The sequence below is a fragment of the Suncus etruscus genome, chromosome 3 (genome assembly GCF_024139225.1).
Source record: "Suncus etruscus isolate mSunEtr1 chromosome 3, mSunEtr1.pri.cur, whole genome shotgun sequence".
NCBI classification, from domain to species: domain Eukaryota; kingdom Metazoa; phylum Chordata; class Mammalia; order Eulipotyphla; family Soricidae; genus Suncus; species Suncus etruscus.
Window position 1 is genome coordinate 100,650,115 of NC_064850.1, and position 27,973 is coordinate 100,678,087.

Genomic DNA, 27,973 nt, shown 5'->3' on the forward strand with positions numbered 1-27,973 from the left:
TGAATATATATAGTTATATATGATCATGTATATATTCATATACTATATATAAAATATACATATACCTAGTTACTGTTAATTTCCAGTTGCAATTTCTTGAATGTTGCTGTTATTCTGGTCTGCTTACTGAAACACTAGATATAGAATTCCATTAACTCCACTAAAGTTTATGTAGATATCTAGTTTATGTATTTATAAAAACATGAAGTTTTGGTCTGAGGAACTTTGTGAAAGTCCTATGGCATAGTTAAATAACATTATTTTTTATCTTTTATCTTTTCCTTGCATTTTAGAGTAGGTTAGATCTCTCCATTTGGGAGATGCCATGCGTTTGGAAAGTATCCTAGACCCTGTGATTGTACTAACAGCAAGTTTCATCTTAGGATTTTTCTCCACAGTTCTCTGAATATGAACTGGAATACCACTGAGACTCAGCTGTTCTCCCCATGGCATTCCAACTTTAAATACAGAGAAAATCAAGTTGTTCCCTCTGCAGCACTTCAATGCTAAACTGTGACAGATTTTTCTTCTCAAGTGCTGTAATAGACATTATCCCAGATTTTTGAAACAACATAGGTTTCTAGAAAGCAGTACAGAATGGATTGGAATAAATATATGTCTGACATTGGCAATTTTGCCATTTTCTAATAGCAAATAAAATATGTAACAGCACCTTTGGGATTTTAGGCAGAGTAACTTCTAAGAGCTGTATTTCCCTTAATTTACATTTTAATTGATTATCAGGGTACAGGTAATAAATTCAGAAGAGAGAGCCTATAATGATTTTTTCTCTCCTATTAAACCAGGGCAAGACCTTCAAGGTCATATGACACACTCTTGTTTTAAACTTGAAAGCATCATATTTTCATATTATATGAGGAAAATATTGCACTTAGACACAAAAGAAGGTAATGCATATTTGATGACAAATATATGTGGCATTGTTATTATTTAATATTTTTAAATATTTTAATATTTCATAAGTTACAGCAAAATTTTTGGAAGGGAAAATAAAACTAATGTGACTGGTTAGTTTTCCTTTACATAAACATGTCTAGTTGATAATTTGACAAAATTACAGTACTTTTATTCCTGTTATTTTTCTAATGCATAATAAAACACATTAATCCTTAAGTTTTCTTAAATATATTAGTATAAAGAGGGCAAAAATAATAATGTGCTTAAATAGGACAAAAATAATAATGTGCTAACATTCTTACTAAATATAATTAAATATTATTATTTATTATTGTGTCATATTAAAACTATGATATGTAACATTTAATGGGTCAGATGAGTACAGAAAATTAGAAATAAGGACAACAAATAATGACCATTGGGGTGAAAGGAAATGACTAGATATGTTGTGATTGAGGCTAAAAAGAGAAAATAACAAAGGATCACTTCTACAACAGCAGGTTCAGTGGATTAGTTGAAAGAATCTGTATTTTAGTGGGTCATTAACCATAAAGCAAGTGTTAAGAAATTAAGTTTATAAATTCAGTAGAGTTCACAAAATTATAATCCAAATTCTTTGGTTTCTAATCTGTTCTTTCTACTATAGCAGAGATCTGCTCAGCATTGAAAATACTTAAATGACACTTGCTAGAACCAATTACTTGTTTTGTTTTGTTTTGTTTTGGGCCACACCTGCCAGGGCGCTCAAGGGTTTATTCTTGGCTCTGCTCAGAAGTAGCCCCTGGCAGGCTGGAGGGACCATATAGGTTGCTGGGAATTGAAACCAGGTTCGTTCTGGGTCTGCCACGTGTAAGGCAAACTCCTTACCGCTGTGCTTTCTCTCCGGCCCGAGAAACAAATAGTTTTAATTAATTAATCATTTATGGATTAATGCCAGATTTCTGTGAAAAATACGTTAAGAAAAGGGGGGAGGCTGGTGGGGCCAGAGTGGTGGCGCAAACAGTAAGGCTCTGCCTTGCCCATGCTAGCCTACGGTGGACCACAATTCGATCCCCCAGCGTCCCATATGGTCCCCCAAGCCAGGAGAGATTTCTAAGCGCAGAGCTAGGAGAAAACCCTGAGCTTCACCATTTACGGCCCAAAAAACACCCCCCCCCAAAAAAAAAGGCGGGGTGGGGGAGGGTGGAGCAGTAGTGCAGTGGTAGGACATTTGTTTTGCACTCGGCTGACCCAGGACGGGCCTCGGTTTGATCCACAGGGTCCCAAATGGTCCCCAAGCAGGAGCAATTTCTAAGTGCATAGCCAGGAGTAAACCCTGAGAGTCACCGGTGTGGCCCCAAAACAAACAAACAAGCAAAAAACCGTTAAAAGTAAGAAATTCAACATGTTAAAATAAAATGTATCAAAATTATTGGGAACATGTGGAAACCTTTTAACCTTGTCACATATAAGTCAAGAGACATACAGTGGTGATAGTTAAGTACAAAACTGAGAATTAGCACATTTTCTTGTCTATAGAAGTACTAGAATTAAAACAATGTTTTATTGTTGGGTTTCTGTGTCACAATGCTAGTAATAATGTTTTCTCATTCATTCTCAGTTCAGACATATTTATCAACAGTCTACCACCTAAATAGACATTTTAAACTATTTAGCATACCACAGCTTTCATTAAGGTAGAGTTTGGTAATTTATTTTTGTTCATACTTACATGCAGTCCAGAAATAAACAGCAAGTTTATTTTGAAATAGATGCTAATTCAATATAAAGAAGAAATTGACATAAGAATAGTATATAATATTACATTGAATAGCACACTACACTTCAAAAATTTAACACAGTAAGACAGACTTAAATGAAAAGAATTCAATGGTAGCTTTTTACCTAGAGTTGAGGGATCTTATTCATAGTCTGAACAGAAATTCACATATCTATGACTTCCTAAATATTGCTTTATTTGTTGTTACAAAAATTATTTTGTGTGTGTGAGGAGGCGGCAAGGGACTTGGACCTCACCTACTGTTTTTAGGACTTTAGAAGAACTGTTCTCAGGAATTAACCCTTCCATTTTCAACCAAGCTAATTTATGAAAAAGTTTATAAGTTCTTGGTTAGATGAACTTTCTTAAGCAAATACTTCTTTTGATCCAGATACAAAAGAATAACTTTTTGTAATAAATTTACTTTAATTCTATATTTTATAATATGTTTTAATATATTGTTTAATCATACAAATAATATTAAAATTTTTATTGATGTATACTTTCTCAAACTAATTGCTTATCACTACCAAGTCACTCATTATTCTATTTATCATAAATATTCATTAAGCTGAAAAATATGTTCAACTACTGCTCTAACTCAGAACAAGTTATTAACAATGTCCTGTCTTCAGAGTTTTCTGCTTTCTGGTAGTATGCAGAGAACACATTAATAAATTTATACAATTTGTCAGATAATTGTGAGAATTTTTTTTCCAGTTTCTGGGCCACACCTGGCAGAACTCAGGGGTTACTCCTGGCTCTGTGTTCCAAAATCGCTCCTGGCAGGCTCAGGGAACCATATAGGATACCAGGTGGATTGAATTTGGGTCCATCCTGGGTAAGCTGCATGAAAGGCAAATGCCTTACTGCTGTGTTAGCCATCCAGCACTGTTTGTAAGAAATTTTATTTCTAGTTAATCAATTAAAATACTTTTTTCTTGTTATATTTTTAAAATTCAAAATATATTCTTTTCATTTTCTCTACTTCTTAGCAGTGTAGTAGTTTTTAGTCTTCTGTTTCATTGAAATTTCTCTAGTGACTTACTCTTTGGACCTCTCTTCTCTCTCCTCTTTCCATGTTATAACTAGATTAAAGTATCTACGCTAATAATGCCATACAGGACATCTATCCCTTACCTCCTAATAATTATATTTGCATAAATAATTTAATGTCACTTAATATCTTTCATTGAGATGAATTTTGAAAATCTATCTGTACATTAGAGGAGCTAGGGAAATAGCTTTGGGGGCTGTGCCTCTTGTATAGACATAGGTTTGACATCTGGTACACATGACAACCTCTTCAGATCTGAAATGAAGAGCAATAGAGGCTCCTAAAAATATTTAAGTATGTCCCCAGTGGTTTCAGAACCACACAAACTGTGCAGAACCACCAGACCCTAAAACTTGTTAGCAGATTGTTCAAAAGTTGCCTAATGTCACCTGGTGTGTCTCGTGGACCCTGAGCACTGTGGAGTAGGATCTCAAATGCTATACGTATTTGCCTAACATGCTTAATTTTTCCCAAATTATTAGAGATAAACTTCTTGATAATGGGTAAACACCTTTAAAAAAAGTTCAAATTTGAGCTTTCTAAACAATATTGCTGCTCTAAATCCTACCCCTATAAACATTATGATGTTATTCTGTAAGGTGAAACAATTAACAGGTAAAGATCGTATTTTTGAATAAGAGAAACGTTTTTTTATCCCCTATGCCTTTTTAAATTCTATTTGTGATAAAGATAATGTTAGCAACATAGGCATTTTTTAATTATAGTTAATTAGGTTGTTTTCTCTTTCTTCCATATAAAGGGATTACAGGGGGAAAGTCATGGGATCATTATTGCACCATCTGTTCCAGCCGGTTTGTTTTAGTCATGTGATTTTCAGTGTTCTTCCTGAGCTGTCAACAAACTGCCAATTAATTTTGAAAATCTAACAGGTTGATAAAGGGTATTATGCTGAGAAAGTAAGATCACAAGTCAGTATATCATGAGATTGATTACTGTTGATTTAAAAACAATTTTCAAAACACCTTCTGTGAATTAATGAACTTTTTAAAATAAAATAATGACATCTTTGGATCATGTAGCAGGAGAGAAATGAAAAGATCATAATTATTTTCTAAGCACTTACAAAGAAGAACCATCTTTTTAAGATGGATATTTGGCAACTGTATAGTTTAATTCAATTGCTTTCCTTGGTGGTATTTCAATGGATAACATTGTGTAAAGACTGTATTCTAAGAAATACTTTATGATATAAAATGAATTGCAAATTGTAAAATTTGCTTTAATAAAATGGTATTGTATATTGTATAATCTAGACGTTTTAAACCTGAAAATTCTAGGAATATTAATTAAAACAAAAAGTCAATAATACAAGGCACTTGATTAATTATAAATAGGTTATATAAATCATACTGAGTTTTTATATCCTAAGTTATATTTATTCAATTTTTTAAAGTTTCATAAAACAGATAGTTTTAGATCTTTCCCTTAAACATAAAAGTTATTCAAGATATCTTTAATTAAATATTAAAATTAAAATTTCTCTGGACCAAGACATGAAATTTTTGGTAAAATTTAAAAACTTATAATTCATAAGATTATCTAAACTTATGGTAGGCAGACTACTTATAGGTATAAATAATAATTCAATATGCTTATATATGATTATATAAATATAACCCATATTTTCAATGTTTTAGGCATAATACTTAGAGTTATGCATATATGTATATGTTTATATGACTACTCCTTCTATTTTTAAGTTTACATTGCAGTTTTTTTCTTTTATAAAAGATATAAAACAGTATTTGTTTCATTCTAACCAAACATTCCCCAAGAAGATTTTTATGGCAGAATGCAAATGAAAACATCAAATTCATACTCGTTTTGCAAAAGAACTTCTATACAAGTTCTATAATTTAATGATTTGTATCACTGGAGCTTCTGCTTCTCTAGGAAACACACGTTCTTAGTAACAGGTGAAAATGCTGTCAGGTCTCTCCCATAACCATTACTTTTTGAGATTCTAGAGATAAGGTCTTTATTTTGCAAGCAGCTACCCAGGGTAACATACCTTGCACCACATGTGGTTTCCCTAACTTGCCTAGAGTGATCTCTTAGCAAAGAACCAGTAGTAACCCTTGAGCACATGGCTCCAAAACAAAAGAATACCGATCAAAGCAAAAGCAAAAACGTACGATTTTCCTGAGCAGAGAATTGATAGGATAGCAGGTAGAGATTTTCCTGGCACGCAGCTGACCTGGATTCAAAGTTTAGAGCCAATCCTAAATACCACTAGGCGTGGCCCCAAAACAAAGCAAACATATTAACAATAACAACAGCAACAACAACAACAACAACACTACTCTACTTTATGGCCTGAGCAATAACATAGCTAATAGGGTGTTCACCTTATATACTACCCACCCAGCTTGATCCTAAGAATCCCCTATGGTCCCCATTGCCTGCCAGGAATAATTTCTGAATCCAGAGCCATGGTTGGCTGTGGCCCCAAGCAAATAACAAAGAACTACTTTTTCTATTATCAATTGCAATGCTCATAGGATTTCTGCTTTTGCTATGCATTAGTGTTATTTAGATTTGATGTTATTTGATTCAAAAGACAATTTGAGGGATATGCAATTTCTAGTGTATTTTTTTGTATATATATTTGGTCATTGCATCTACTAGTGTGTCTTGTGTAAATTTTTATGTAGTATGTTTGTAATTTTGGATAGTGTGGGGGAAACCTGTAAACACACAGGTTTTTATAATATTTATAAATATTATATTATTATATTATGTTATATAATATATATTATAAATATAATAATTTATAAATAGTATTTACAGATATTCAGTAAGTGTGGATGTAAAGTAAATGTTGGAAGAGAAGAGAAAAAGAGAAATTAGAGGAAAAGAAAATTTTAGTGAGTACTTGGAAAATTCATAATCTCACCCTCCCAGTAAAACAGGTTTGTAGTTTTGTTTTTCCAACATAGTATTAAAAGCTCTAAGAAAAAAAAAAGTTTCTGGTACTTTCTGCCTTTCTTCCCAAGCTCTTATTTCTAAAATATGCCTTCTAGTTGTGTTCTAAATAAATATTTACGCTCTGAGAGAAGGATTAAGCTATACATAGAAATGACAAGAAAGTGATATATTGCAAATGGAAATTCTTGATTTCTCAAAATAGTTTTCTGATGTTTTGTATTAGTAGTAGAAATGGGGATTTTAGTCCACATTGTTAGAATGCAGGAAAATGTGATCTTTTATATTAGAATGCAGGGTAACAGTCATTACTTTATTCACATATTGAAAATTTAGTCTCCAGTAGTTTCAGAGTATTTTCTTCACCTAGATATATAAGCTGGGAAAATAAGCAAACAAAAAAATTTTTAAAAAGGCAAAATCAAACCATGAATAAAAAGTGTTTTTTTCTGAAACTAACTCTATTCTGGTAAAGAATATTCAAATAATCATAGAAATGGTGTGTAAATTATAAAGAGACACCAGAATGAAGAAAACCAATATGTGCGGTAATAAGTATATTCAAACTTATTATATGAAACATTTAATATGTAAAGGTGACTGAGCAATAAGTAAATATGATTATTTAATTTGCAAAAAAATCGCTAACTGAAGACAATACAGAAATGAGTAAAAAAAAGGTTCAAAGAACAAATGATAAATTAGAGAAGCTAGAGAAAAGAAAATTAAAGGGATGAAAATAGAAGCAGAATGTAGATCCTGGGAAATTATAGGTGTGTCTGTAATTTTATTTCTTTATTTTATATTTTTGTTTTTGTTTTTGGGTCACACCAGGCAGTGCTCAGAGGTTAGTCCGGGCTCTGTGCTCAGAAATCACTCCTGGCAGGCTTGGGGGACCATATGGGTTACCAGCATTCAAACCAACGTCCTTCTGTGTGCAAGGCAAATGCTGTACCTTCATGCTATCTCTCCGGCCACAGCAATTTTTTTTTATATCTTAAAGACAAATGGCATCTGAAAAGTTACCAACAAAAGCTGTTCTGAAGCTAAAGGAATGATGATATTTATGCACAAATGTGGATGATGAAAAAGTATATTAGTGATATTTAGAGAAGCAGCAGACTGATCAAGAATTGTTGAAGTAGGACTAAAAATACAGTGAAGGCATTAATATAAAGCAAAAGTATGAGAGAAGAGGATCTAGGGGACTCCACTTTGTTTCTAGCTTAAATCCACAAATGAGCATATAAAAAAGCATAGCATTCTGTGGGTGTTAAGAGAATATTTATGCTGAGAAGATACATTTGAATCTTGAAGGTGCACTTGTTAATTTAGACTTGTATATTTGGAACTGGAGCAATAGCACAGTGGTAGAGCATTTGCCTTGCATGCGGCTAGCCCAGCATGGACCTGTGTTCGATTCCCGGTGTTTTATATGGTCCCTCAAGCCAGGAACGATTTTTGAGCGCATAGCGAAGAGTAACCCCTGAACGTCACCAGGTACGGCCCCCAAAAACAAACAAACCAAAAAATCAAAAACAAATACTTGTATAATAAATCAGAGAATAAATTAACATCACTATATTTTATTTTAAAGTTTCACATATACATCTATTTAGAATGAAGAAGTATGAAGAAATAATGTAGTTTGAATGAATGAAGACAAATGAATTCTAAGTGAGATCTGATATAAGGTAATTCTTAAAAGATCAAGTAAATGGAAAAACAATGAAAATGAAAATGACAGGAATTTTCACAAATTGTATCAAAATAAAAAAGTGTCATGAACACCATATGATGTGATGATTTTTTAAAAAATAAATTTAAGTTAAAGTTTTGATAGCATGGTTGAGGTAGGAGCATGATTGAGGCAGTATAGGTCAGACATAACTAAAATGTTAAATGCAATTCTTTCTACAATTAAAAAAATAGAGAAAATTATCTTAAAACAGTGATTTGGGATTTTTTAAACATGACAAAGTAATAGAAGAGTTAAAATACAGTAGGTGACAAAGTAAATCAATGTGTAAAATTGTTCATGAAGTCAAACATATAGATTAGGTCAGGAGGTGAGAAAGAACTCAATTTTGTCCTAATAGGAATGCAGCAGAGTTGTCTAAAGCATTAATGTGAGATAGAGTTGAACTGAAAACATAAATTTGCATGGAAAAAGCTTTATGATTAAATAAAAATAAACATCATTTATAATTTATGACATACCCAAAATAGAGATCTCTGAAAAAATTCACAAGACTTTAAAACACTTAAAATATATTTTTAGAGAATATCTAGAAAAATCATTTGTAACTCAGAACCTATCTGAGTAATACTTGTTATAGTTTATTATGTATGCACTATACAGACTACACTATAAATTTTAATTAATATTTACCAGTAAATTATACTAGCTAGAGTTTGAATAAAGATTATTCACAGCATTCTGAGGTATTTAATTTTAATACATATCTTGATGATACATTATATTCACAAAATTTAATCATGATGTTCTTTCTCTTTTTCACCAGTTTTTATTATTACTAGGTTCCTCAAAGTTTTTATTCACTGTGTACTTATTTAAGGTTTATAGGATTACATAACTTAAACAAATAATATTTGTTATGATTAAATGGACTATAATTTTTATCTGTAGTCGCTGACTTTTGGGGGGGGCACACCCGGTGATGCTCACGGATTACTCCTGGCTATGCGCTCAGAAATCCAGAAATTCCTCTTGGCTTGGGGGACCATCAGGGGATCAAACTGCAGTCGGTCCTAGGTTAGCAGCATACAAGGCAAATACCCTACTGCTGCACCAACACTCTGGCTCATGTAGATTCTTATTTGAATAACTTTCATGTACATTGTAAGGGGACTTTATTAGACCATGCAGAATATTTCTCATCAATATTTGGGGGTTGATTTATGTTTTTGAGTACGTAATACTTTTTTGATTACTTCCGATATTAATTTTTATAGGTGAAAAGACAAAAGGATGTTTAAGTGCTGGTCAGCTGTTTTTGTTCTTGGAATCATGTTTCTGGAGTCAGAAGGAAGGCCAACCAAAGAAGTAGGATATGGCTTTAAATCCTACCAACCTCTAATAAGACTCCGACACAAGGTACAGTCACCATGCTGAATTTTCTCAGGGTGCCCATCAATTATAAACTAAGCTATTAGAAATGTGTTTTATTTTTCTATATTTATAGAAAAAATATATTTCATAATATATATTCAGAATATAATTTGCAATTATGATGGTGCACATTTTAAATGATAAAAAATGTAACAATTATGAAAATTGTAATTTAGAGAATTAGTTTTCTTGACCAAATGCAGATGTACTTTTTTTAAAGAAAAGGTCTTTATGTTTACATGAGTGATTATGATTCAATATATAAAAAGAAATATGGTAACATCTAATATAATAAAGATATTTTATTGTTTCCACATTAATTTTAAATACTAATTACAATATTAAAATTCTTGGATTAGCCATTATATTAAGCAAAAACATTGTCCAGTTGGAGATACACTGGTTATCAGAAGATTGACTTTAACGGAAAGTTATTATTACTGAACATTTTAATTTAATCAAGTATTACAATTGGAGGTTGTTTAGTATTTGGGAAATAAATCAGTTGTTTATATTACATTTTAAGGTATTAAATAGACATTTAGATGTAACATTAATTATATAATATATATTTAAAATAAATAAAGCTAGTTCTTTTTCATATAACATGATATATTAATACAATGTTCAGCAATTTTGTTTAATAAGATGAATTTTAAATACATTCGTATTTTCATAGAAATTAGAGAGTAACTTGTTAATCATAAGGAAAACATTTATAAATTTCTTATGCTACTTCTTTAGAAAAAATTGAAATAAATTAATAGAAACATTTATTTTACCTACATTTAGTTCTACGTTAGACACTTTGTATTTAATTTTGCTGCATTTTGGGATACTATGTAATATTTTAATAAAATAGTTTCCTATTGGAATCTTCATATAGCAGATGCTAAGCTAAACTTTTAGTTGTATAACATTATTCACTCTTCAAAAAGAATCTCTATGAAGTTATTTATTTTATGTTATATACTAGAAAATAAAAATAGCTATACATTTAAAGAAAGTTTTTTCTAGATGGATGCTTTAATTATATTAATGGCTAGAGATAACATAACTGATCAAATTAATGCCATAAAAACATAAATAAGTAAAATATAAAATACAGTTTTAATGTCAAGCTTCAAACCAAAATTTAACTATGTCTAAAACTTAATATTTTATACTTTTTAACTTGTTTAAACATAATTGGAGAATAAAATTTACTTAACTATTTTTACTTGTCAATGATACCACTATCTCATGTCTAGTAACACTTTATCCAAGTCTAAACCTTAGAAGTATGTTATTTAATGAATCTGTCAAAATATTGTCAGTACAACATATTTATTTCATCTAAAGCGTCTCATTATAATTTTATTCAACACATATACATCATGATTATTGTAAAATTTAATTTATATAAATTTTTTTTGTTTTTGGGTCATACCTGATGGCACTCAGGGATTATTCTTGGCTCTATCTCAGAAATTATGACATGGTCATAAATAAAAAATGACAGGGTCAGGGATTATAAGAGATGCTGTAGATAGAACCTGGGGTCAGCTGCATAGAAGGCAGCTGTGCTATCACTCCATCCCATATTTTTATCTTTTTTATAATTTTTTATTTTTAATTATGAGAACAAAGATGTAAAGAAAGAGGACAAGGTAAAGTTACAGTGGAAGGACAATCAGCCATAAACAGAATTCTCAGTAATCCCATTGCTGATATCTTAACTTTGAAATATCAGCCAAAGAACATTAAGTAAAATAAGACAGAACCCATGTAACAATTACTTTGTCCCTCAAGTCCCCAGATTGTAGTACATAATATTTCTTAGCAGTACACAAAGCAATATAAAGCCATAAAACTTATGTAACTCCTTAAACATTGAAGGCAAAGTACTTTTTTACATTTCATGCACATGAATATTAGTCTAAGTTAACCTCAGAAGTTTAAGTGGGTTGTTTTTCTTAAGGATTAGAGTCAAAGGAGCACAGTAAAAACGGTGTTAGAGTGGCAATTATTGTTTGCACAGGCCCACCAAAATATGAGGGACATGGAAAGAAAAAGCCTTGACCTAAATACAAGGAGACCCTTCCCCTGAAGTTTCCTGGCATAAGACCAACTCTAGGCTCCAGGCAAACTAGTTTGTCCAATCCAAGTCATTGTCTGTAGTGCCAATGCACTTCTATTTTTTGCATAGTCTCTGTTATTGGTATCATGCTTCTGTATTAAAGATCCTGGAATCTGCATATCCTACACTGCAGTCAGGATGGTGCAGAGTGTCATCTCGTTTCAACTCACAATTAAAGGGCAATGCAGAGAGCCCTGTCCTATAAGCAGGCCATTGTTGTTGTCAAGCCTTCTTAGTGTTAAGGGAAGTCTCTTTTGAGCAGATCAATATCAGAGCAGTGGTAGGGTTTTCCCTGGTAGAGGATTGCTTCCAGGTGTTGTTATAAAAAACCTTGGATGTTTTGTAGATAGCTTCCCTGGTTCAGGGGTGAAAAAAGGATGCCCATTCTTCTGAGGCCTGTGACAGGTCATTATATCAATGTCCAGGGTGTAAGGTCCCATTGCGCTACAAGATTTGTGTGTTCCAATCTCTATTAGATAAGAACTTATTTGTATGTATAGTATTTTCCCATTTTAATGTGCCTATGCAAACAAGGAGCAATGCCACGTGGCGTTATTGGTGCTTATGGGGGCCATAAGCACAAATCCAACAATCCCCATGACATGGTTCAATCATAAGCATTAAACTGAGGGAGTCTTTCACCAAAAATTTTTATTGAACAGCTCACAAAGAGAAGACAAGATAAAAAGTTGGTAGAATCATCACTGTAAAAGAATATTTAGAAAGAGTTATAGCTGTCAAAGAAAATACACATAAAATATTCAAAAGACATATTGTCCATTTTATGTCTTTTAATATAGTTGGGGTAGTTAAATCCAATGCACAACTTCGGTCTATGATTAGGACTGTGTAGTGCTGAAGTTAAAAAGGGTAAATGTGGGGTACTGATGGTTGGGGGTGAGAGAGGTAAGGAGTAATAATGAGCTTTGTAGGGGTGTGCAAAAGGGCAGAATCTGTTGGGGCAGGAGGTTCGTCTTGGTGCCTTACAAGTTAAGAACTGAGGGTAAAGAGGATTAATTAAGGGGAAGATAATGAATCCAGATTGGGAGATGAGGGAGTAGAAGGGGCTCTGGTATGGGGGAGGGGAAATATATCAGAGGGGCTATATACATTGTATACATGAATTATTTATGGATTAAGCTTGGCAGTCAGAAAGGACCACTGTATAGGAAGTCACATCTACATATACACTAATTTTAGAGACCTATTTGAATGTTATTCTCCAAATCTAGGGCATTCCATTTTTTTTTCATAGGAACAGTCGAGAATTAAGAACATTTATGGATGTGGTTAAAAAGTATATATGTCACGCGGGCAGCACCTTTGAAAATGAATTCTAGTAAGAGAAGAACTCCTGAATGGAGTCCAGTGTGCATATGAGAGGAGTTTCTCTCCCCCACTCTTTCCCCAGGGCCCGATTTACCAGGCCTGGCCATGAAGACCAGTCTGCTGTAGGGGTATCTCAGTCCCCTGGACTAAATGGTCAGCCCAGGGGGGCTATGCCAGACCATAATTTATACAATTATTTTTACTATAATTTTATCAGTACAAAATAACTAGGACATACTTCAATTTTAGTATGTCTTGGGTCACATCCATAAGTACTCAGTGTCTACTTCTGCCTCTGAATTTAGGGATCTCTTCTGGCTCATAGTCTTCTTTGAGGAACCATATAGAGTTCTGTGGATCAAATCTGGGTTTGCATAGTGCAAGAACATTAACTATTGTACTATCTTTTTAGCCCTTTATTTATTGATTTTTATTTTATAGAATTTATATAATTTAAAATATATCTATAATTTAAGACTGATAATACATACCTGAGGAGATTTTCTACTTGTGTAAGATTTAACTAAAAAATTAGATATTGACTAAAATTCATATAAATAAATCATGTATACAATATATTTTGAGTATTTTTGTGGGAGAATAGATTCAGGAGGGCCCCTTTATAGTAATTTTCTGCCAATCAGGCTAAGGTTCAATGTGACCACCCAAGGATCGAGTGCTCTAGAATCTCCTGTGTTGTCATGAATTAGTCAGGCCATCCAGTAGTGTTTGGATGTTTCCAGATAGAGCCTGGTGATGCTTTGGAAACCACCTGCAGGTATCAGACCAGTCAGCTCTGTGCAATGTGCTAGACTTTGAATTCTGATTAGTTATTTTCTACATGTTCCCAGAGAAGCATAAGTTTTGAATCTATGTGTATATATAAAGCATTATGTATGCCAAGTTAAAAATAAATTCCCTGTTAGCAAAATGTGAGACTTGTCAGATTACATAAAATACTGTAGATCTAAACATACATATATGTACATATTTATATCATTTTAATAACATGTACATACAAACTGAATGAATGTAATAATATAAATACAGAAAAGTACATTATAATAATTGTAGAAATCTTTATTATATTTCATATATGGGTATGAAAAAATTGGTTGTCTTTTATGTAATATATCTATACAACAATCATTTAAAGCAGACAAATGTAGGAATTATTTAACATTTTTCTGTTCCAAAAAAATTTACCAATTCAATTCTAAAATTATTTTTAGTTATAACTATTTAAAACAGATAGAATATACTTTTATTGTGTTAGGTCCCTTTATGTGTATTAATCATCCTAATTTAATCCAACAATAATCTTGAAATGCAGGAAATGTTATTCATATTATCAAAGTGGTATTATTAAAATCCAAACATATATTGATGAGTTTGGTTTCAGAATCAGGTTGGATAAAAACTATCATTAAAATCATAGAATCTTAATTTAGAAATAAAATTTTTTTTCAAAAATAAAGTTCCTTTTCTAAAAAAGCAAAAAACTAATGAAGAGCCAGGGCTAGAGTAATAGTACAGAGGATATGATGCTTTCCTCATATGGTCATTGTTAACTTAATTCCTAGCAATACATTAGGTATTTATTTATTTATTTATTTATTTATTTATTTATTTATTTATTTATTTATTTATTTTATGTTTGGAGTTTTGGCCATACTGGTGACACTCGGGGGTTACTCCTGTCTATGCTCTCAGAAATTGCTCCTGGCTTGGGGACCATATAGGACACTGGGGGATCATCCTGGGTCAGCAGTGTGCAAGGCAAATGCCCTAGCATTGTGCCATAGTTCCGTTCCCTACATTTGGTATTTTGCAGAGCCCTGTTGGATTGGTCCCTGAGCATAGGCATAAGGGACTACATTTGACTACATCTGGTTGTGTCCAACACCCCATCTCATGCTCCCTCCCCATAAAAAAATTGTAGTAGATGACCGAGTCAATGAGAAATCTAAGAGACATAAGAATAAAATAACTTCAGAGATGGGGAAAATAAATGGAAGATGTTAGGTGATATTAAAAGTTAATGTGATTGACTATGGAGGAATATCTAATGTTCCTACAGATTTTTCCTGTCAAATCTCCACCAGAACAAACATAGTGTATCAATATTCATGTCTTGGTTCAAGTGAAATGCATGTCTTCTTCTGAAGAAGTCATGTATACATAAGCCCAGCATCAGTGAAAACTCAGAAGGAAGCAACAATTTCCAAACTAACAGCTCCCTATAGTAAGAAATGTGGGGCATGAGCACAGTAAATTTACTATCAATTGCTCTGTGTATATTTAAAGAAGTTCCCTGAAGTCTCCTAAGTTCTGAGCTATCTTTAGAAGTGGTGTGCTCAAAACTGATTGGTTGAAACTTGAAAGTATGACCAGTCAGAGAAAGCTGATACTCTGTTAACTTTATTTTATCATGCAACATTTAATTTTACAAATATTTCCATGTAATAGTTGATTTCACTGATATTATATAGAGGATAAAACTGGGGTGTCATAAGTTCTTAGTATTATGTAATATAGCCAAAATATTAAGAATTGGGAATTTAATTTAAAATGCAGAATCTAAATAGCATTATAGACTAGCGATTTGGATTTGTGGATATTTTAATTGTGTGTCATATATATATTTTTTATTTTGCATTGTATTCTTTGAGAAATTTCATGGCATGCCATGAAATTGGAGGGGATTTTATTGTGTGCTAGTTGAATAAGGTCTTATTTATGAGATAGATAGAAAAAGTCATTCTGTACAAGGTAGCTTCAAGTAAGGCCAATAGTAGTACTGGAGCAGTTGTACAGTGTTAGGGCATTTGCCTTTTAAACAAGACACCCATGTTTAATTCTTTTTATATCATATGGTCCCCAAGCTTTCCAGGATTGATTCCTGAGCACATAGCCAGCGAGTTATAGTCCTGAGCATTGCTTGTTGTCCCTAAACAGAAACAAACTAAAAAAGAGGTTTGAAAAAATGCTTCTAGACTTATTGTAAAATAATATTAAATTGTCTTTTTCTTCAAGTATCACAAATAGCAAATGTTTAAGGAGTAACTACTTTAGTTACAACTATCTAAATAAATTAAGTAAAACTAAGGCAATTAGTAAATTCTTGGCTCTTTGAAATTAAGGGGGAAAGTTTTTTATTAACCTACTAACATAAAAACACATAGGAATTGTGTGTTACCTCATCATAGCCATGATCTAGCTTATGAGTAAAGTATCTCATCTCTAGAACAAAAAATCCAGCTACAAATCTGGGGTTTCGTTTTTTTATATATATATAACTTTTTGGCTTCTCTTTCTTTTTCTTTCTCTCCTCTCTTTCTCTTCTCTCCCTCTCTCTCTCTTTGTCTTCTTCCCTCTATCTTTTTTCTTTGTCTCTCTTCCTCTCTCTCTCTCTCTCTCTCTGTCTCTCTCTCTCTCTCTCTCTCTCTCTCTCTCTCTCTCTCTCTCTCTCTCTCTCTCTCTCTCTCTTTCTCCTCCTTTCACCCAGTAATGCTCAGGGTTTAATACTGACTCTAAACTCAGGATCACTCCTGGTGGAACTCAGGAATTTTTTGGAGTGTACTAGATCAAACCAGGTTAACTGCATTTAACCCTACCCACCAAACTGTCACTCTGGCCTCTTAATTTTAATTTATTTTATTTTTATACTCTTTTCTTCATTATTATCCTATTTCTTTCTCTTGGTCTCATTATTTACCTAACAATATAATCTTACATTTTAACTAATACATTGTCCTGTATATGCACCAATATTTCAGCATAAATTCTACTTGTAGTACTGTATATTTTATTAGGGTCATACTCATATTTCATTTTAGTGAAATAAAAATTTCAGCAAATTTACTCATATGTCATCACATCAGTTTCTTTCCTTGTTTGCTGATGACAGTTTAATTCAGGTTTGAGTGGAGAGTTTGCAGGGTTAATCAGACTGTTCTTTGAACATTCCCAGTTTTCTTTTTTCATTTAAGAATTTCAAATGCTTTTGTTTTATGTGCCGTAGATTACTATGACTTTACAATGCAAAATGATTCCTACAATTCTAAGTTGCCCATAGTACCTATTTCTTAAAATCAAAATGTTTGTTTGTGAAAGTTGTTACTGTACAAACGAGGCAAAGTGTTTGCATAATTTATTAAGACCAGAGTGTCTTGCTATTTAGTCTACTGCCGTAAGTATAATTCAAAGAAGTCATCTGAGGGAGATGATTTTTCACTTTTGGTATTAGAAGGATGATAGATGTGAATTAGTGAAGAGTGGCAGGGAAGACCTCTAGGGAAAGTGACAACCATTAAACAAAACATCAAAACTGTGGCTGCTTAGAGGCTGGAAACCTTCAGGCAAACCCAGGAGCATTATTTCCTGACTGAGAAAAATTTGTGCCTTTCTGACAGAAATAGCTTGCTGTTTTTACCCCCTCCCCAGAGGTCAGGAAGTAATTGGAACTGGTCACTCGAGAATAAAAATAGTGACTTTGAGGAAAGGAAAGTATTTGTCAAGTAATTACTAAAAAAGCTAAGGATTATACTAACCAATACAGGAAGGTAGATTTATTCACCTTTATAATCCTTTAAATTATAAATCTTGTATTTTAAGTAAATAAATTATTTTTAATAATAATAGTACTTTTGTTTTTTCCTGATAAATATTATTCAAATAGTAACACCACTGATATCCATTTTGTAATTGTGAAAAAATAATTTTGCACTATAATTAAAGAACAATTTAATATGGTAATTATAAATTAATACAATTAAGATGGCATATTTACAAGTTATAATTAGAAAGATTTAATCTGAGAAATGCTATTTTACTACTTTAAGAAAAAGAGAAACACACACAAGTTCATAAAGCAAAGGTGTTTGTGAACCATTTTTATTAGAGATGACCTGAAATTATATTACTGATGACACAGATCCTTTCATAATATTATATATTGAATATTTAAAGGGAACTCTGTTTTATAACTATGATCTCTCAAAAAAAGGTCTGTTCTAAGAAACTGTTTATTTTTTTTCTTCCAAACAATGATAAGTAGGAAAATCTTTGGGGAAGTTTTTTGGAGTGAATGACTTAGCATTTTGTTAAGAAAATGAATATTTCTAAATATGTTCCCACTGTGTAATATGTTAGTTTTCTCTCATAGTTACATGGAAATAATGATGATAGAAAGTTAAGATTCCTAAGTCAAATACAATTGTCAATAATAGTAGTAATAACTTTTCAAATCTGACTGCTAAAACTAAAGTTATCTAAAAAGGTACTAGAATAAGTGGACAAGGCTCAAATAAATGAGTTGTAGTCACACATAACATACACGTACACACACACACATTCACAATTGAGAGAGCAAGATGGTTTACTTCACAGACAAATAGCAGCTTCAAGTACGGCAGCATTATGCTAGTTTCCAGAGTAGTTATCAGAGTTTTGATGCCAAGATACTTCAGCACATACCATGAAGTACGTTACCAGAGTTCTGGACTTGATGGGAGAATCCATGTGTTGAAGAACACCAATTATGATTTATGAACTTGAAGAATGTTTTTTCCTCGTGAGCAAGAAATAATATTTATTATACTGGATCATAAGCATTCTTGCTTTTATCTTTTCTCTAAATAGAGATGTATTATCTGCTTTCTAAGGTTGTGAACATACTTATTCTTTACTCTATAAAGATACATTACTCTATGGCTTAAGACTTTAAGCAATATAAGCATGCTTGAATAGATAGCATGGAGAAAATGACTTCTCTTCTTACAAGTTGTGACTCTGTACAGAAACATGAGGAATCATAGAGGGATGTGTCTGAATCTGTATTAAACACATCATTGACAGGAGGCCAGAATGTTACTTAATGTCAGAATTAAGTAAGTCTACAACCCAAACTTGTGCATATTTCAAAGTTAGTTTGAAAGCAATGTAAATGGTTATAGTTTTATTCTACTTTCTAAATTGCCTTTTTAAAATTTGAAAGGAAAAATGTTTTCTGAACTTCTGATGTGTTGCTTAGAAGTGAGTTCTTTTAAAGCAGAATTTATTTGCTAATCCAGAAGAAATTAGCATGTCATTGATTGAATGATTTTGATTAACAAAATTAAGTCAATAAAAATAAATACCCAACTTCAAAAATTCTCAAGAACTTACTAATGAAAGTGTCCTTTAGTTACTTTTAGAAGCACTTTAATACAAATGTGAAGGTGATGCCCAAATGGTAATCCTTGGTTAGTTTTCAAATAACCCACATTAAAATAATTTTTATAATTTTTTCAGTTGCTATAATAAAAATAGTGCTTATATTCAATGAAGATTTATTGTTTTGAAATGTCAACATTCCTTCAACATGTGTTGTACAAGACATAGTTATGGGTGAAATAGAATGGATTTTGTTATTTTTTTTTTCCGTTTTGTTGTGAACACATCCAACAGTTTTTTAGGGCTTATTCCTCACTCAGCAAATTAGGGATATCTTCTGTTAAAACTACAGGGAGTATTTGGAATAAGGCTTATTATCAGGATTCCAAAAAACTCTAGTAAAGGCCCAGCCACACGCACATATCAAGGTTTTTCAAGTGTCCTGAATCACAATACAGATGAATTCATTTGAAAAGCAATATCTTGATGATTGAGAACATAAAATAACAACAAAAACATAGAGCTTTATTTTTGCTTCTATGATCAATTAATGATACTTTTTACCTAGAAAGAAGACATAGAATAATAGGTTTTAAGTGCTGTTCAGCAGGTTTTTCATTATTTATATTTTGATTACTTCAAAAGCCTTTTCTGGAGAGTGAGGGATTCTTCCAGAAGTGCTCAGGAGCTACTCCTGCCTGTTTTTAAAGGTCATTATTGGCAGTGCTAAGGATTGAGACTGGGTCAGTGGTATGTAAAGAAAGCACCTTAACTCCTAGACTGAATTATTTAAGTACATTATGACTTTTCCTATTGAAATAATAAAAAACAGACACAATTGCTTTTAACAAGTTTCAGGTAGAGACGGGTTTGTATACTCTAAAATTGCAGATGAGGGTAAAGGAATTATAAGTTAAGAACAAGTGAATTAAGAAAAATACATTCATCTAATCATTAATATTAATGTATTTTAAGCTGACATTTGCATTCACTACTTCAATTCATAAATTAATTATAAGTTGTTTTGTACATCTTTCATTATTAAAATTCCATTGTGACTTCAATTAGCAAAGTTCTGTATTATAAATGAAAGGAAATATACTGATTTATGAGCTTGGCATTCAGCATGTTTAAGAGATAAAAACCCAATGGTATATAAATCACAATTGAAAAGAGTATAGTAGTTTCAATTAATTTTACCCAGTGCTTATTTCTGGAATCATTTCTCCTTTACATGAGATAAAACTTAGTGCTTTTAAAACTATCTGGGAATAAAAATATTTTACTTTTAAATAGATAATACACAGAGAAAGTCGGATGATGCAAAAATTAAAAGTTATTTGTTAAAATCAAATTTGTTAGAATAGTGTTTAGCAGAGATGAATACCAAGATTTTCCAAATTTCAGAATAATTATCCTTGTCCTAAAACATTATTTCTCCTAACATTTTAAAAATAAAATTCAGCTTTAATCCACAGATAGTACACATCACATATTCATTGTAATAACTTATTTTAATTAATAATTTTAATTAATCAATAACAATGTTTATTAAGCATTGTTACAAACATGTTTGTAGTTGGGTTTCAGTCATAAATTTGCACCCACTTCACCATGTCAATCTTCCTGCTACTAATGTTCTTATTTTGATTTTAATTTATTAGATATGTTATTCACATAACATATCATATCATATTTTTTGAGTAAAGCAATGCACATGAACTTATTAAACATTCTAATTTGCATATTCACAATAGAGGAAGCGAATAGATCGAGTAAATTAGCTGAAAAACGCAGTTTAAAATCTTCTTTTTTTTTTTTCTTTTTTTTGGTTTTTGTTTTTTTGGGCCACACCCGTTTGATGCTCAGGGGTTATTCCTGACTATGCTCAGAAATTGCCCTTGGCTTGTGCGGACCATATGGGATGCTGGGGGATCGAACCGTGGTCCTTTCCTTGGCTAGCGCTTGCAAGGCAGACACCTTACCTCTAGCGCCACCTCGCCGGCTTCACAGTTTAAAATCTTATTTGAATATTTGACAAGATCAGTGTATTTTATAGAGAATAGTGCAAAGTCTGCCCTTATTAGTTTATAGAAAAATGCATGGGGTGACTAAATATATTTGCTGAATAAGAAACTAGACGGACATAAAGACATGGGAATGGAGTTGAATGAAATGAATCAGTTTACCTGTGGTGTGGTATTTTTAGATGAACTATTTAAAAATAAAACTATTGAGTATGGGGATAATTCGAAGGAAGGGACATGTGCTTAGCATGCTCAAGAGCTGAATTTGAACATACCCTGTAAGGCTTTCAAAATACTGATGAGTGTAACCCTTGGGACAGTCAGCACCTATGAAAAATCTCTTTAAATATAATGGAGGAGAAAGGTCATAGGTGAAGGGGGATGTACTTTTTATTACTGAAACCCAACTACAAAAAATAAAAACAATAAATATATCAATTATATCACTAATAAAAAGAAAGTTTCAACGACAAAAATACGATTTGAGAAATGATGTCAAAAGTTTGTTTATATTTTATCACGATGTCAGCATGATGTTTATCCCACTGAATAGAGGACCACTTCTTAAATTTTCATCCTTTTAAGTGTTCCTAAACTTAAAACATAAATCTTATATATTATGTTTTATAAATATAAGTTTCAGTATTATATATACCTTCAGAAGCTACACTGTGCATTCCTTTCAGTATCAACGTCCTACCCAGAGTAGCATATCTGAATAAAGTCTATGTGGTACCATGACTTGAAAGTGGGGAGGTACACTTTTAATGTTGTCAGTTTAATTGAATTATACAAATAAGTGATGATCTCTTTTACTATGTTCAAATGGTTCCATTGCCCTAAACTTTTCTATTATATTTATTCATCAATCCCCTTTATCATTTCTGATAACTGATACTCTTTACTGTCAACATATTTCTTATTACATAATGCCATTTATTTTGATAAGTTGAATACAATCTGTTCAGAGAAAATTTACTTGGTAATACATATTTAAGTTTCTAACGTATTTTTTGGAATTGGGAGGCACATTTTGTTTGTAATAATTTCAGGGTACTGTGGTGTGCATGTGCATATGTGTATGTGTGAGAAAGTAAAAGAGAAAGAGAGAGATAAAGAGAGAAAGGAGCAGTAAGCAAAATAAAATTTGGGGACTCTGGGATGTAACAGTTTATTCATTTACTGAAGGAAATTGTGGTTGCCACTAACATTAAAATATATAATTACAGTTGCTATAAAATCTGTGTGTATGTGTGTGTGTGTGTGTGTGTGTGTGTGTGTGTGTGTTTTGGGTAGGTATTTTTCTCACTTTTTTGGGTAAGAGCCATGGAGATGGTAGATGAAACATATTCTTAGAAAATGTTGAGGGTCCAGATATATAGCACAGTGAGGAGACTGTCTTGCATGTGTCCTACATAGATTAAACTCCTGGGACCCCATCTGGTCCCCCGAGTCCACCAGAGTCATTTGAATGCAGAGCAGAGCAAGATTTTAAAGCCTTGGGCACCATTGAGTGAGGTCCCCACGCCGAAACAAACGAAAGGGAAATTGTTTAGTTTTACAAGGAACTATGAAGTGTTTTTTAATGTACCTATACCACTTTGTACCCTCATCGAAAAAATCTCTTTGTTCCTATTGTGAATTATCAATATTCTATAAAGTTTATAGTGGTGTAACATTGTTATACCATTTGCAATTAACTAAGCAAGTGATAATTAACAGATTTTCATATGTTCATTTTACATTTTAGAGAGTTATCTAGATATCCTGTACAATTTATAATTGGATTATTTTCAATAAGTCTTTTACCATTGTACTTGAAAAAATATATATCTCCCAGTCTGTTCTTGTCCTTTTATCACCAAGCTAAGGTATTTTACATTTAAGATTTTTAAACTTTCAATGAAGTCAAGTTAATTTTGTTTTATTTATTTTATTAAAAATTTACTGCTACACACAATGGCACCTTGATGATATCTTTATTATTTTTTTCTATCTTGGTAAGGTGGGAGTGTATTATACCTGGCAGTACACCAAGGACAATTCCAAGTCTGTGAGTCTACTTGGAAGTTGCTTCAGATAGTATTTAAGAAACATGTGCAGGGCTTGAACCCTGGCTCACACACAGAAAAGTTTCTCTCAGAGCTATGAATTATTTCTTTGATCCTCTTGTGCATTTTTTACTAGGAGTATTATGTGTTTATGGTAGACACTTAGGTCTAAAATTCATTTGGAGTTAATTTTAGGGAAGAAATTAAGATCTGTGCCTATTCTTTATTTCTTTGACCTGTAGACTTCTAGTTGTATCAGAACAAATTATTTTAAAATAATTTTTGTTTCAGTTGCTAGATTTTTTCCTTTGTAAAATATCAGTTTACTATGTTTTGCAGTGCCATGCTGTATAAACTGTTTCTTTCTTTCTTTCATTTTTTTTGGGGGGGCCATAACTGGCAGTGCTCAGGGGTACTCCTGGCTATCTGCTCCATAGCCTTACTATAATTCTTAATTCAAACAGTATTTAACTCTAATTTTGTTCTTCTTAAACATTGTGTTGGCTTTTGCAACTTCAAATTAACTTTAAAATTAGTTTGTCAATATCTACCAAGAACTTAGAAGGAGTTTAATTTGAAGAGCATTTAGTCAGTACACTAAGTTTGTAAGGACAGGAATCTTGACAAAATTGGGTTTTCTTATTCATGAACATTAACGAATTCTATATTTAGTTATTTTTCTCATCATATTTTTGTAATTTATTCACTGTGATTGACAATACTGTTGTTGATATAATTTTATGAATACAGTATTCCGACACCACACCCTTCACCAGATTATCCTCTTCAGGTGATTATTGTCTCAGTGTCCACCCTTCAACAACATATTCCCTCATTTAAAATAAGTTCTGTTCTTATGTAGACCAGTTCTCACGATCCTGTTGCTGAAGGATCTTCTTCCAATGATTCTTTATATCCTAGATATGAGATGATCACTCTGTAACTATCCTTATCATACTTACCATCTTACTCATAATATTCCCCAGTTCTTTCCGTATAACATCAAATTGTGCAATTTCATTTTTTTTCAAATTTTTCTTTTAACTTTATTCTTTGTGATTTACAGTTTTCCAATACTTTCCAAGATAAGCTTTCATGAAAGCAATATCATACCATCATAATGGTATCCGTTTCCCTACAATATTGTCTCATCAAAATTGTATTTTTAATTTAGGTATTTTATATGTAAATGAATTTATGTATATAAACATTTAGATTTATCTAAATATATAATATATTAGACTTATAATTTATATAATATATTAGATTTATACAAATTTTTCTCTTGAGTTCATTTTAATGTAAGTGGTACTGAGTTTTTATGTTGTCTTCTTTGGGGGAGAATGCATGACAAGATGGGGTTAGGGGTTTATACTTCAGGAAAATACAAAGGGCCCTGAGTGCTTGGGATTGGACTTCGAGTTCCAGTCATTTGAGATATCTCCCAGCCCAGTACTAAGTTTTTATTTTCAAATTCTCTTTTGTTGCTGGCAAATGGGATAACAATTTATTCATGTTTGCACACTTACCTTACATCCATCAAAGTTTCCATAATCAATTTCTGTATATTCAGGACTTATTTTGTCAATATTGTCAAGATTTATATGCTTTTAATCACTTTATTAGATCTGACAATTTGGTGTTGATATGGGATTATGAGAAATGACACTTTGATCTTATTTCTGATCTACATGACCAGGATATTCATTATTAAATGCAATATAATCAGAGGCTTTTAAGGACATTTCAAGTTCAATAAAGTCTCAATTCATAGTTTGCTGAGTATTTTCAATACAAATGTGTCCTGTGCTGTATTTTGTCAAAGTCTTCTTTCTAAGTCTACTATATGATAATGTGATTTTTCTTCTTAATCTGCTCTTGTTATGGGATATATTGATTGTTGCAAGTGTTGAACTTTAACTATTTTCATAACAAGATTAAGTTATATCTTTTCATAATGTACAATTATCTTTGTACATTTTGAATTTGTTCACATTTTACTAAAGAGTTTTAATCTTTGTTTATATTTCATAGTGGTCTAGAGTTTATATTTATTTTAATATCTGTCTACTTTCAGACTAAAGTAACTCTAATCTCATAGAGGAATTGGAAAACTTTTTGCTTCTATCTTCTAGAACAGGTTGTAAGATAAATTTTATGTTTATCTAATAAATTTTTTTTAAAAATTTATTGGTATATTCATTTAGACTTGGTTATTTTTGACTTGAAAAGTTTCAATTTTTAAGTGAGTTGTAATAGTATTGCATACATAGTGATATTTAGTGGTTGTGTCTTCCAAAGATCAGACTTTATCATCTACATAACAATTTTGTAAAATTAGAACCATTTAATATAATTTATTTTCATTTTGAAGTTCATGAGATTTATTACTAATTAGAAAAAGAGATTTTTTAATATTGTATTTATTTTATGGATGCTGCTCTTAATGGTACTTGACTGTGCATATTTATCCAGGATTGAGTCTGGATGATTGGTCAAAAGATAAACTAATCTCAAATGTACTCAGAGGCAAGTAATACTGAGAACTGAATAAATGATCTTGAACATATAAGGCATTTACTCAACTACTTGGAGCTAATCTTGTTGGCCTAATATGAATACTTTAATGACCTTACTTAGAGAAAATTTCCTTTTGTTTAAAATAATTAAAGTTAAATAATTAGAACATAAATTATTTAATTTTTCTAATTAATAATTCTTATGAGTTAATAAACAAAATAACTAATAACTTGCTAAACAATGAATGTCCTAGTTCCTATTAATCTCAGGCTACTGTTCCAATAAGTTTATTTATATATTTTTAATATTTAAATTATTTTACCACAATAGTAAATAATATATAGAAATATACATAGTAATAAATTAGATGTAGAAAAATATCTAGGGACACAATTTTCTAAATACTTAAACATATTATAAATAATTTTTTGGCTGAGATATAGTACAGTGGTTATATTGCTTGTCTTGCCTGTAGCTGACCTCAGTACCAAAGGTGATCCCCCAAATCTTGCTACAAATGTTCTCTAAGTTTAGAGCCAATAATAAGACCTAAGCAATGCTGGATATTGCCCTAAAATAAAACAATAAAAAACATTTGATATATAATTTCCTAATGTATATGTTCTAGGTAATTTTGAAGGAAATATTTGGTATTCCTTAGAAATTAATTTCCCCTGAAATTTTAGAGTGAAACTTTAAATAACAAAATTTGCATGAATTTTACAACCAATATAACCAAAAATGCTTATTTTTAATATGTACATGTTTGTGACTATAGGCATACTTTATTTTATTGCATTTTGCTTTATTGTGACTCATGAAAGTCAAGTATTTTAAAAATTAAAGATTTGTTATAACCATGAACAAGTACAGATATCAGTGCTCTTTTTCTAGTGGCATATTTTGTCTTTATGTCAAATTTTTGTAATTTTGCAAACTTTCAACTTTTGTAATATTTTCTTTATAGTTATGCTCAGTGATCATTATATTATGATTTATATTGTTTTGGGGGTGGAACAAGTTATGCTTATATAAGACATTAAATTTCATACATGTGTATATTCTTATTACTCCATCTATAGACTCTTTAAATTTCTATGCTTTTCTATTTCCTGGGACACACCAGTATTAAAGTCAAGGAATTAAAAACCTTATAGCAGTGTGACTAAGTACACTAGTAAAGAAAAGTTTAATTGATTAACTTTAATGAGAAGGCATGTTGGAATCCAAAGCAGACAGTGATCAAGGATTTTGTATCAATATTGACCAAATTTTGAATGAAAATGAAAATTTCTAGAATAAAATTTAAAGAGCTATTCCAATTACTTGCTCATAAGAAGGAATGGTCATGAAATATGTGGCTCCAAGGAGGGACATGGAGTTTATAGTGCTGAAAGAGGTAAGTCAAATAGAAAAAAGTGACATAAAATGATCTACTTTTTAATGCAAGATATAAAGAAATATAATGGTGGAATAACAAATACTCAAAGTCAATGGAGACAAAAGACTTGGCAACTGTTATTCTGTAGGAAATAAGCTATTTGATTGGGCTGATGAATAAATAGTGTAGGGAGAGGACAATGTTGATGGTGGATGGAAGCATTAAACTGGAAGAAGGAGGTGGTACTCAAATGTGGATAATTATTATGTATGAAACCCTGCCAGCAAAAGTATTGTAAACCTCAGTGCCAAAAATGTACTTAAAAATAATAAGAAAAAAAAGTGTTGTAGAAGCAGAATAAATGTAGTGGGGAAAGGCATTGGTAGAGTGAAAGAGACACTGGAGACAAGTTTGGTGTTAAAAAATTAGGTGCCTGAAACCCATTCATAAATAATTTTTAAATTCATTGAATATAAAATAGTGTAATCAAAATTAAATAGGAAAGTTTTATTGCATTGAACAAATGAATAATCACAAAGAATCATCCTCATTGCTAACATAGGAGAATTTTAACGTG

At 31.6% G+C, this 27,973-nt stretch overlaps 1 protein-coding gene across 2 annotated transcripts in view; it reads left to right on the forward strand.

Annotated features, from left to right (window-relative positions):
- Positions 1 to 9,660: 9,660 nt before the first annotated feature.
- Positions 9,661 to 27,973, forward strand: part of FSTL5 (follistatin like 5) — a 648,108-nt gene continuing 629,795 nt past the window's right edge. For both annotated transcript variants that reach the window (XM_049770233.1, XM_049770234.1), the window contains exon 1: positions 9,661 to 9,798. In XM_049770233.1, coding sequence (XP_049626190.1) covers positions 9,673 to 9,798 — 126 coding nt within the window. In that variant the 5' untranslated portion in view covers positions 9,661 to 9,672. The remainder of the gene's footprint in view (positions 9,799 to 27,973) is intronic.